At 45.0% G+C, this 12,909-nt stretch overlaps 1 protein-coding gene across 4 annotated transcripts in view; it reads left to right on the forward strand.

The window, feature by feature from the left end:
- Positions 1 to 12,909, forward strand: part of AMOT (angiomotin) — a 59,545-nt gene that overhangs the window by 12,903 nt on the left and 33,733 nt on the right. For 3 of the 4 annotated variants that reach the window (XM_046673838.1, XM_046673842.1, XM_046673841.1), the window contains exons 3-5: positions 1,508 to 1,656; positions 3,566 to 4,499; positions 10,862 to 11,375. In XM_046673838.1, the coding sequence (XP_046529794.1) occupies positions 3,628 to 4,499; positions 10,862 to 11,375 (1,386 nt within the window). In that variant the 5' untranslated portion in view covers positions 1,508 to 1,656; positions 3,566 to 3,627. The remainder of the gene's footprint in view (positions 1 to 1,507; positions 1,657 to 3,565; positions 4,500 to 10,861; positions 11,376 to 12,909) is intronic. The other variant, XM_046673840.1, reaches the window with a different exon arrangement.

Genomic DNA, 12,909 nt, shown 5'->3' on the forward strand with positions numbered 1-12,909 from the left:
GCATTGTATGGTGGTTTCTAGCCAGGGGCTCAAGTTTAAAAGCCTTGGGCTGTTTTCTGAGTGTTTCAGTTAAAAAGAAAAAAGACAACTGTTTTGTTCAGAGTTGGACAATAGAAGTACGGTGGTTATTTACCATAGCTCTGTTAACAGTCCAGCTTTGATTCCAATCAGAAGTTGTTCCTCTGCTTTGAAATTAGGGGAGACACCCTAAAATAATTACTTCGCAGATTGGAGACAATTTTCCTTTTGATTGTGATTATATGTTGGGCCAAAACAAGATGGAAAGACAAATTTCCATGTTTGTTCACTCTATATCTGTTCACTTTATTTTTGGCAACATTGCAAGGAAATAATGTTAAATTAATCACTGTGCGGTTTTGTGGATTTTTTTTTAAACTTGGATGTTTTGGACATGCTCCCAAAATACAGAGACGCTTGTGTGCTTCCTTTGCGTTGCCTCCTCTTCAAATGGCGTTTCTGGTGTGGATTAAAGCTTTTCCTTTAAGTGGTGTGAGTCATGGCTAGGCTGGGACAGAAAATAGGAATGTGGATCATGTGCATCTCACCTAAACACAAACTCCTCAGTTTTATAACTATTTTGCTTGAACCTGCAGGGCCTTTTAGGGGATCAAAGCAGTAATTAGAAGTGAGAACTATCTCAAATCCATATCTGGTGAGCGTTTGCATCTAGCCTCTGTGATATGAGTCTAGTAGTTTCCTTTTGTGGAGATACTGGGACAGTGGAAGTACTGAGAAAGCAAATGGAGGCATCTTCTCCTCGGAGCAGAGTTGCTGCTATATGTTGAGAAGGGCAACCAACTTTGTTACTCACCTAAGAATGGATGAATCATCAATCAGATTGTAAGCTCTGTGAGGGCAGGAACTATATGCTGTGTGTTCTGTATCCCTCATTGCGTCTAGCGTGAGGCTGGCAAATATCTGGGGTAGCCAGCATGCAGTAAGTACTTAATGACTTGGTTGAAAAGAAGTTTTGGGTATTTTCTGCCCATCTGAGGCTGTGGCAGTTAAATCAGGAGCTTCACTGATCATTCTTTTTTTGACCAAAAACCTACCTTCTGATGATTGCCTTCTTTCTGGAATGTGGGGCAGTGAGCCTCACTTGCCTGCCCTGCCACTGATAGCAGTTTAAAGGTTGTACCCTAAAGGTGGCAGTGGTTATGACTTTTGTCATCACCCACCATTCCAACTCAGGATGGAAGCAGCGGCTTTTGGGGGCTGTGAGGCTAGAACAGAGCAATCTTTTCCAGTCTCAGACCTGAACATTTCCATCCCATGGAGACTGACTGACCTCCTAAACACAGCTGCTGGCTAGTGAGGTTTCTTTTTGTCCTAGTGGAAATGGACTCTGCCACTCATTTAAAAGGCAAGCAGATGGGAGGATAAGTCATTCCCTCCGAAGGACTGGTTTGGTTAACTGTTGGCCATTGGTGGCAAAATAGAAACGACGTTTTTATTTCTCCCTCCCTCCCCCTCCTGAACATTTCAGAGTGACCAGTGGTTGGACTCTTGGCGGCGCTTACCCTGAACCTGAGTGTTAGGGGAGAGGGAATCTGCCGTTGCGGTTTCTGGAGCTGCTCATAAGCAAGAATTCCCTATCCTGATCAAGGCTTTAAGCCTAAAAGAAAGCAGAAATAGGTATGGACCATCGATGTGTGTGTGTGCCTGGTGTGTCTGTGAACCTGTGTGCGTGCTGGGTGGGGTGGGTGTGGAATGGGAGGGGGTGGTATACTCTTCATGGTCTGGGGCAGCTCAATGTCTGGATTTCCCTGCCTTGCGGGAGGGGCTTGTAAGTGAGTTTGTTTTAACCATACATGCTCCCATTTCCAGTTTTGTTTTTTTTTTTTGAGAGAGGAAAAGTAGTTTGGCAGTCATCTTTCCAGGTTCAGGCACCAGAAGAGATTTATATGTTGTACTTGTCAGCCTATCAGAACATCCCAATCTGACAGTTTAACTCCATGAGTCCCAGAGGGTCACTGGGAAGGAGGGAAAAGGGACTAGAGGGCAGGTTGCTCAGCCTCTTGGTGTGCATTTCCCCAAAGAATACGATGAATGGGATTTAAAAAGGGCCTGTGGAAGGTTAACTGTGGGGTCAAACTGCTCAATAGAACAGTTGGAAACCGGGTAGCAGTAATCATGCAAGAAGTGCAAAAGGAGAGAAGATGACCTTTCTCCAGCTACCATATACATCCTCTCGGTCAACTCCCTGCAAGACTGAAGGAAATGGGGTCATGTTTCCAGAGAGATTGGAGGCTGTCTAATATCATAGGAAATCAAGTCCTGAGAGCCAGGTTTCCAGGGTTCTCACCTAGGAACCTGAGGCTGTTAAGTTGACCATTATTGTGACTTTGTGTGACATCATGTCCATTCTCCAACAGTACTTCAGATCCTCAGAGTGAAAGTTTCATTATTGAAGATTAGTATTGAATTGTAGTACTTAACATGACAGACACATTCTCTCCAAAGGTTTTATGAGCCTCTAATGGGTTTGTGTATACTATACTGTGCAGAGAGAGAGAGAGAAAGAGGTCACCTACTACTATTTTTCAGGTGAGAAAATAGAAGACAAGAAAAGAAGAATCAATTGCTCAGTGTACTCTGTAAACCCATAGCGTGATTAGAATTTGAATCTTGAGTTTCCTTACTACTGGTACCTGTTTCACTCAACTCATATTACTTCCTTAAGAAGAATTAGTGATGGTGGTGGTGGTTGGGATATGATCATGATACCCTTTTCCAAAAGATGACCTTTTTATTTTTCAATTTCTAAAAGCTGTCAGAGGCACACTTCAAATGAACAAGGGCCTCCCCTTTAATCTCCTTTTACACAAACAACAACAAAATCTCAATGACTATTCCTGGATGGCTGAAAGAGAAACTTTGTCAATAACAATTATCCCAAGCCCTTCTCTTATTAAGCCAAGGAGCATCCAAAACAGACAATACAAAATGGATTTTTTTGGGGAAAAGATTTGTTTCAGAGTTTTATGAGATCAGAGAAAAAGATTTGCATCAAGGAGGGGTCATTCATATCTGGTGCAAGCCAAGCTCTCTTCACCTTTTGTTGATTTTAATTATTATTTGGCACTTTGTAGCTCCCTTGACGTGCTGAACTGCTTTACAGATCCGTCTATAGGGTAGCTTCTCCCCACTGTCCTGCCCCCAGTGCCACAGCCATTAACAGTGGATTTTTCATTTAAATAGAATACAGAAAGATGAACTTTGTAAGGACCTAGGAAAATTACACTCTGATTACTCTACTTGACTGTTCCAGGCTTCCCCAGTCCTCTTAGGATTTAAGTCAAGATTGAATATTTAACCCATACTAAAGGTGAAAGAGGAAACAGAGAGCTCTTACGCCTCCAAGTTCCTCATCATGTCAATGCTAGAGCCAGGAGTCGCCAAGAATTAACCTATTAATTCTAGATTCAATTCATTACTTTGTTTCTCCAATGGAATCCTCACCCCCAAATACCCATTTTCTTGCCCCTTAGAGGAATGATTTATCCATCAACTGAGTGTTAAGCTTCCTGTTTCCCCTTCCCAGGTCAAGGGCAGCCCAGGTGCCCAATTTCTCTCTCTCTTCACAAGGCACCACCAGCAATAGAGATGAGAAATTCTGAAGAACAGCCAAGTGGAGGAACCACGGTATTGCAGCGTCTTCTACAAGAGCAGCTTCGGTATGGCAATCCTAATGAGAATCGCAACCTGCTTGCCATTCACCAGCAAGCCACAGGGAATGGCCCTCCTTTCCCCAGTGGCAGTGGGAACCCAGGCCCTCAGAATGATGTGTTGAGTCCCCAAGACCACCACCAACAGCTTGTGGCTCATGCTGCTCGACAAGAACCCCAGGGGCAGGAAATCCAGTCAGAAAACATCATCATGGAGAAGCAGCTTTCCCCTCGAATGCAGAATAATGAAGAACTCCCAACCTATGAAGAAGCCAAGGTCCAGTCCCAGTACTTTCGGGGCCAACAGCATGCCAGTGTTGGAGCTGCCTTCTACGTCACTGGAGTCACCAACCAGAAGATGAGGACCGAGGGACGCCCATCAGTTCAGCGGCTCAATCCTGGGAAGATGCACCAGGATGAAGGACTCAGAGACCTTAAGCAAGGACATGTCCGCTCCTTGAGTGAACGACTAATGCAGATGTCACTGGCCACCAGTGGAGTTAAGGCCCATCCACCTGTTACCAGCGCTCCCCTCTCCCCACCACAACCCAATGACCTCTACAAGAATCCTACCAGTTCCAGTGAATTCTACAAGGCCCAAGGGCCACCTCCCAGCCAGCATAGCCTGAAGGGCATGGAACACCGAGGCCCCCCACCAGAATATCCTTTCAAGGGCATGCCACCCCAGTCTGTAGTGTGCAAGCCCCAAGAGCCAGGGCACTTCTATAGTGAGCATCGTCTGAACCAGCCAGGGAGAACAGAGGGGCAACTGATGAGGTATCAGCATCCCCCTGAGTATGGAGCAGCCAGGTAAGAGAATTCCCTTTCTGTCATTTCCTGACCTCATCCCCAACCAGCTTCTGCTCTGTGTTGGGAATCTTAAAGGAAGGAATGGGCAGGTGTTTGGTGTAACAAACTCTGCAATGCATGGCTGGTCCCGGCTTAGTGAATTTTCTGCCAACCTGAATTTCTAGCCTCTTCAGCCATAATTAGCACTATATTAACATTCCCTTGACTTTAAAGGTTGAGCATGGCTTCAGCTGCCTAGTGGATGAACAGGAGCACGAATCTGGATTTGAGCAGCTATTTGCTGTCCTGCCTCCTAGGATTATTGAAGGAAGGGTCAGCGTTCCTCTTCTTGTGAGTTATTAAGCCCTTCCTTGAGGGGCAGAAGCAAATTATTTTGGACTTTAATCTGGAATATCCTATCACTTCCATTTGTTCCCCTCCACAAAACTCTCATCACTTATTTTTGTGAACAAATCTCTCCGCAGAATTACTGTTATTCTTTCGGACACTGAACAAACACCCTGATATTACTGTGGGAGAAACTGTATATGTACAGGTTCAGAATATTACTTGCCTTGTACTTCCTTGCAGTTCATGAAGTCTGGACTGTTTCATCTTTCTTCTTAGAGAGTTTCTTCTTAGAGAGTTCGGTGCCTGTCACATTTTTAAACATCTGAGTTAAATTCGTATCATATATAGAAGTTTTGGTCAGATGCTAAAATACAGAAGGAAAATTATTTCTACGACTTCTGTACCACTTGCCATTAGTCTAGGAGGACTGTTTTATATATTCAGTTGTTCCTAAATATACTTCTGAATTATTCAAGGGTCCACTGTCCCGTTGCAGTATCAACCTGACCTTATGATTCCATGATTTTCTTTATTGTTCCTGTTGTTACTGTTGGGGCCATGTCTCTGATTAGTGGTATTTCAGCATATGGGGCAGAGCAAAGGTTTTAATTGTGGGCAACAGTGATGGCAGTTATGTGTGGTATTCCTGCCCTCTTACCCTGGGTACTTATGGGTGGCCATGAGGTTTGAAGTCCCTGGACATAGGGTGGCCTTTTTCCATAGGTGGCGCCCACACTAGGCCTGTAACCTCTTTGATGTCTAACTCTTTGCCTCCTGTCCCCTTCTCACTCATTTGGGGAAGAGCTTCTTGGCTTGAAGTTTACTGGTGACTCAGGGGAGAAGGCAGTCAGGGGGTGGAGTAGGGTGAAGGTAAGAGAATGCACCTGGTGTTTCCTGGTATTTCATTTTTTCCCCCTTCCAGGTCCTGTTTATTTAGCCAGAGGCAATTCACTTTGGGCTCCACCCCTAACTTTGCCAGTTTAGGATTTTTTTTCCTTGACCCAGGTTGGTTTCCTAACCTTTTTCAACCTCTTCTGTGCAGCTTTCACAAGGCAGGAGCCTAAGTTCTGATAAGTCCCTTGGAACAGGAAATGGGGTAAGGGACAGGGCCCTTCCAGTTTAAATGAGAGCAAGAATCCGATTCCCATCTGCCCAATGAAACGGAAGACCCAGGGAGGGGCCGGTCTGTTGGATTGCTTAGCTTAGTGGAAACCCATCCAAGCCAGCAAAATGTCAATGAAGCTGGGGGTTTTATTTTGCTCTTCCCATCAGCATGGAAGAGTCTGTGGGACTCCCTCCCGTACGTGGATGGGCTGACGTCTGTTGCCTTGTGGGAGGGGAGTGTTGGCTGGGGTGTGGAGCAAAATCCAAAGCCCCGCTCAGCACATGGCCCGCCTTCCCAGGAAAGCTATTTTCAGAACTCATTCACCAGTATTGTTTGTGATGTGAAATGACTCCCACAGTGTTTGAAGCTAGATGGAAAAGCCCTTTGATCTGCCTAAATAAATAATAAGGAGCCCAAAGAGGGATCTTTTTTCTTCCCATACTGATTAAACCATCAGAGAAATTTAGCTGTGTATATTTTACAGGAAGATATTTGTATTTTCTCCTCCGTCCTGCATTATCTGTGGATCTCTATTCCTATCTCCCAAGGCAGTAGCAATCCCCAAATGCTGATTACCCTCTCTTGAACAGTATTTTAGTATACAGGTTTGCTCCGTTTTTTTTTTTTTTCCTCTCAGTGGGAGAGGAATAGGCTGCTTGATATGCTCGATGAATAACCAACCCTAAAACGGTCCTAATCAGAAGATGCTCTGAGTGAAGTTTGGGTCTGCATCAGACAAATTCTGGCAGCAAAATTTTTGCAGGGCCTGGGCTGAGGGAGTGGCACCTGTTGACAAATTACTGGCAAGGGGAGGTAGTTGAACTGCTTTCCAGAAGTGTACCGCTTTTAGGTGGTGACACATTTTTCCTCCTTTATTTCCTTTAACCAACTAACTAGACAGTTTGTGAGTACCTTTCCAAGTAACTGCTGCTAGTACCAAAGAATTAGAAGACTGAATTCTTAGTTCTTAATCCACAGATTACAGATCAGGATGCAAAGCAAGGTCTTTGAACAAATTGCTGTTCACAAAACTTTTGTTTGCCTTTAGAGGTGCAATAAAATGTTAGAGATTTGCTGTTAAAATGAACAAAATGTTATAAACAATCTTTTTATTACTTCATCTACCCTATGCCACTTATATCTTCCCCACTTAAAAAATAAATATCCTGAATGCCCAAAACTCCAGATGGGAAACAAGGCCAAGCCATCTGAAGAAGTGAATCTTTTTTCTGAATCTTTGTCTTTCTAAGTGCTAAGCCTTTTCTGCATCTGGGGTTTAGACATTTATCAACTGCTTTAAAAAATTAAATCCTTTCCGTTTGTAAAGCAGCCACCTCCTTACAATTGTTGAAATCGTGCCCAGATCTGAGGTTTCTTGAAATCATTGTTTAGTGGAATCTAAGGGTGACCTAACTCTGTAGTTCAGAGCAGAGCTGGTTGTGCAAGAGAAACAATCAGGAATTTGCAGCCCTCTCCAGGATTCACAGATTCACCATTACAGAGCCTGGGAAAAGCACAGTTTCTGTGGGGAGAATAAATTGAGATCCAGGCTGTTGGTGGCACCTGCTCTGGTGAGAGTGTGCGTGTGCGGGCTTGCACATGTATGGACCAGGAGTGTGTAGTGTGTGTGTCGGGGAGGCAGTTGGGTAGGTGGGTATGTGGTTGGGAAGGGCGGGGGCTCCCAGTCAGTGAGGTGGCAGGGTGGAAGGTGCTGTGTCAGCTGGATGGACCGCCTTTTGCTTTCCCTTTGTGTCCTCACAAGTTGCCTCTGGGAGGGAGTTCCCCCGGCTTTGGCAGGGATACTGATTTTGGTCATTGGCCTCTGTCCTGTATGTATGCCATATCCCCTTTTCCGCAGGGCACCACGGGCCCAGGTTGTCTTAGGAAGGAGCAGGATGAGGGGAGGGAAGGGGCAGGGAGGCAGGTCAGGGCTTCCATGGGATCATGTGATTCTATTGTCTGCAGGCGGCTTGTTGTTCCTGGTTAATGTGTCAGTTGGGAGCGATTCCTGCTGCTGTGCAGTGGAAGGACCTGCAGAGTATGCCGCTTACCCAGCTGCCACCTTTGTTATTACTATTACTTTTATCATTATTTAGTCTTGAGTGTGTTTTTGCATCCTCTGGCATCCTCCCAGCCCTTCCCAACTTCTGCCGTTCCTCAGTCCCTTCCTCTCAGGGAGAACTTCCCTCCAGTATTAATACTGTCCTGCTTTTTTTGGTGGGTGGATGCAGGAGCCCAGATGGAGTTCGTTGGCTGGAGGGCTTTCTCTCGTTTTGCAGCTGCCCAAGCCTTGCTTTGTGTTTGCAAACCTGCCAGGGATGGACTGCCTTGGTTTTCCCAACATCACAGTGCACTGAAATCTGCTTCCTTTTCCAGCCTGGGGAGCCCCAGGAGCAGTTGCTTTGTCTCCCCTTACCTCCAGGCAGAGCCCAGAGTGATGGCCAGGGCCACTGCTGTCCTGGGCTTATCTGACTCTGGAGACCTCCTTCCGGAGACTTTGTGATCTCCTCTTTTCTGAGGCCTCTGGGAGGCCATGTTCTGTCCAGGGCATGGTGGGGCTGCTCAGCCTCTAGGCAGGAGGGAGGCCAGTGGCTGGTCTGTTTGAGAGAGAAGCCTGGGGTTGATGATGGGGCAAAGGGGAGCTGCGGGGAGAAAGCCCAGTTCAGAACTGGGCCTTCAGTCTTTAAAAGAGAACACCTCCAAGGCCTTGGGTTTCCAAATCCTGGCAACGAAGATGAAGGTTAATATGGTCATTTTTTCCCCTAAATTTTGAGAGCTGGATTGGAGAACATGAAATTTAAGCTCCTCTTTTATGCCCAGAATATCCAAAAGCCCCAACAAATCCCAGGATATTATATTTTAACTCTAGAGTTTATATATATATATGTAAATTATAATAGCTCTTACTCAAAGAGGAAAGAGAGCATCACATAGTCAGTTTTACCTCTGAGGACATTGAAGATCCACAGTATGGAAAATGGGGAAAGGCTCTTCCCCAAATAAGTTTATAAACAGATCCCCAGCTTTTGATTGGGTACTTTGAGCTCTTGAAAAGAAAGGTTATGTATGGTAGCAACTTTCCAGTTGTAATCATGATAACGATGTAAATTCTTCTGTCCACAAATAGTTTGCAATTTTCAAACTCAATATTCAGCAATTATTTATAGTGACATGTATGAAATTGGAAGAATGTGGGTACATCAGAGGCATCAATAGGGCTGAGAGACAACCTAGAGACTGAGCAGGTTTGAGGGCTCTGGCGAACACCTGGGTTACTGGGTATCCATGAGCAAGTGTTTGGAATGATTTTGTGGTTGTAAAAAAGCCCTGATAGTGAGGATCTCTTGTAGGGACAGGTAAATGAACAATAATGATAACTGGAGTATGGTGTGAGAAGGATGTGCTTTAGCATCTGGAATGCCAGTTAAAAGTCAATTCCTTCTGGTGATTTGTCCCAGTTTCACCATGAATTTTATGCAATTTAGTGCAAAGATTAAATGGCTATCCCATAAGTAAAGTCACTAACAGGGTCAACCTATCTCACTGGGAGGTAGATAAGAGACTCTTTGTAATTCCTACTGAGCACAAAAATGAGAAGAGCCAGTATTTTTGTAATTCATTTGTGACCTCAGGAGCAACTGAAAGAGGCTCACGCAGATTAAGTAACTTGAGCAAGGTTACACAGCTAGTAAGCAGTAGAAAAAGGTCTCCAAACTCTGTTGGGATCCAAATCCCATTCTCTTAGCCATCTGTCTTCCCTGGATTGAGAAGTATCAACTGTAGGACAAGCATCCATGGGATGTGGGAGTAAATGAGGTTAGCTGGGCATGGGCTGGGGGTGAACAAGCTTTTGTCTTCAGTGTATACTGACAGATCTTCTTCCAGGTAGTGGTGATGGTAGAAGTGATCCATCCATTCACACACTGTGAGTGTTTCCCTTAATGGCTAATAGTCTGGTATATTAGGTACAAAAATGGTGAAGCCACATTAAACAATATACCAAACTTCTCTTTCTGGAACTTTCTATAAGCAATGGTCTGGGAATCTGAATATCAGTGTGTGCAAATCAGTGCATTATGGTAGCGGAAAGAGCCCGAAAATGGGAATTGGGAAACAAGGATTCTACGCTGGCACTGCCACAACTCACTTTGTAATATTTAGCAGATTGCTTCCCCTCTCTGGACCTGTTTTCCCTCTGTCCAATGACAGTGTTGGACTAAATTATTTCTTTAAAGTCTTTCCAGTTCTTACATTTTGTGATTCAGTACATCAAAAATAGTATGATAGTGTTGACTGTAATCCTCTCCAAGTCTTGATATTATTGCTGCTCATAGGCATCATTCAATTACTAATAACTGTAATCAACAATAATTATTTGGTGTCTCTAATGTAGTAAGTATCTACATATCCTCAAGTAATTTTTTGTGAATATGTGAATCATCTAAGAGCTGCAGATAGCAAGATAAGGGGTGGTTTTGACTGCAGTTTGCTGTTTCCTTCTGGACAAGTGGAATCTAGTTTCTAAATTTGACTCTTTACGTGTGCTGGCCCACATAGAGAATGTTAGAAGAGGTTTAGTTTAGAATAATGAGGTGAAAATTACTTTGTAGAAGACTCATTTACAAGGCTTAGACTTGAGCAATGGGTGCACAGACATACATCACTTAAATTTTCACAAAGCGACCTTTGAGATTCTGGTTCAGTCTTCCATGGGATCACGCTTCTGTCTGTCAGGCAGTCACAGAAGGTCAGGCCGGGAAAGGACTGTAGAGATCTTTGCAGAGATCCTGTAGTCTAACTCTGCTGGCCCTCCATTTTGCAGGTGTCCTAGGGGCAGTGGAAGCCTCCTTGTCTCACTTTCTTGTGCCCTTCTTCCCCAGTACCTTCAGAGAGAGCTTAACCTGAGTATGCCTTCCATGTTTTACAGGCCAACGCAGGACATCTCATTGCCGTTGTCAGCCAGGAACTCTCAGCCTCACAGCCCTACTTCTTCCCTCACATCTGGGGGTTCCTTGACCTTGCTGCAGTCTCCACCGTCCACTAGATTGTCACCTGCCCAACACTCCTTGGTTCCTAACCAAGGAGACCACTCAGCTCACCTGCCTAGGCCGCAGCAGCATTTCCTTCCTAACCAGGCTCACCAGGGAGATCATTACCGTCTCACCCAGCCTGGCCTGAGTCAGCAGCAGCAGCAGCAGCAGCAACACCACCACCATCACCAGCAGCAGCAGCAGCCACAGCCACAGCCGCAGCAGCCAGGAGAAGCCTATTCAGCTATGCCTCGGGCTCAGCAGTCATCTGCTTCTTATCAGCCAATGCCAGCAGACCCTTTTGCCATTGTTTCCAGAGCCCAGCAGATGGTTGAGATTCTCTCAGATGAGAATCGAAACTTGCGGCAGGAGTTGGAAGGATGCTACGAGAAGGTGGCGAGACTGCAGAAGGTGAGGCCCCTGTTTTGGGGTATTAGAGTCTCCTTTAAATCTTATTTGCTTAATATTGATGTAAATTACAGTCTCCACTTGCCGGTGCCTGCAGGACTTATGGGCAGGTCTTTAGGATTCTTATATCTGAAGGTTAGATATGGATCAAACTTTGGAAAAGCCTTCTTCCTGTCTTTCTCAGAGAAGTAACATTTTACATTTATGTGAGGAGAAAAAAACATATTTGTACAGTTTTCCCAGATACCATAGCCCTAAAGAAAACTGAATTGATCGGTTTAGGATTCCAAAGGTAGAGAAGCTTCTTCATTAAGTCAAGATGTCAGTGTCTGTGTAGGTGAAGGACCTAGCAGCTTAAAGACTTTTGATCTTGATTATATTTTCCCAAATCCTGAATTTGAATCTTAAATAAAGACCCATAGTTCCTAGAAGAATCTCACCACTGAAGTTAGATCTTGCCCTGCCTTGTTCTGGAAAGGGCTTCGAGTACTTTGCTGGGTGGGAGTTCTCATAGTAACTCTTTTTCAACATTCTTTCCTTTTCCCCTTTCTTGCTTTGGTTCTTCCCAGTTCAAGTTCTACATCTGCTCTTTCTCTGGTGTGTGTGGGGTGCAGGAGGGGCTTAGCACTACAGCTGGGTGACAGGTGATAGCCCTAGGCTGAGGAAGTAGAAAAAAGAGTGTATGTACCCAGTTCAGTTCTTCCCTGGGCCCCTCCTGTCTCCTGCAGCTCTTGAGTGCCCTGAGCTAGGAACCTTAGCTCTTGGCTTCCAGTGGCTGTTGGTGAATAGGGTTATGCCTTTGGCAGCCTCTTTGCAGCTTTTGTCAATCTGGAGCTCATGTGGTTTGATCTTCTGACAAGACAATGCGAACTGTTTAGGGAGGTGACCGTGAAGGTCGGGGAGGGAGAGGAGGTTACCTGGTATTGTTCAGCAGCTCTGTCCTTAGGAGACACCCAGGAGTGGAAATTTCAGGGGCCTGAATGAAGCTGAGAATTTGTAAATGCCAGATCTGGGTTCTAAAGGGGAGAGGAGAGCTTACTATCAGCTAAGTATTTTTATGTAGCAAAAATGCTCCCCCTCAGTGTTCCCCAATCTGGATGCAGGTTGTTGGGGCTGAGTGAGAATTGTTTCTCCCTGGTTTTTCCCTCAATTTAAAATTTTCTGCCTCCTCTCTTATTAACTTATACCCCCCTTCACATTGGTGCAATAAATTAATCATACTCACACACTAGAAGCAGACTGGCCCAGTTTGGCTGATTAGGTTTAACAGCTGACATACCTCCCTAGACTCCCTGTTCAGGATGCCCTCTACCCTATCTTTGATGCAATCACCAAAGGATGAACCCAGATATTATATTGGCTTTTTTCCACAGGATCCATGGTGATTTTTTTTTTTTGGAAGAGGAGGGTGGTGACAGGGAAGAGGAGCAGAATAGGATTTGTGTTGTTGTTTGTCCTCCAGTATGGGGAAAGATGCCTAAGCCAAGTGTAATTGGCACAGCTTGAGTGTTGGGAGAAGTGAAGGCCACCCAAGGCT

This window comes from Equus quagga, chromosome 10 (assembly GCF_021613505.1).
Source record: "Equus quagga isolate Etosha38 chromosome 10, UCLA_HA_Equagga_1.0, whole genome shotgun sequence".
Lineage (NCBI taxonomy): Eukaryota > Metazoa > Chordata > Mammalia > Perissodactyla > Equidae > Equus > Equus quagga.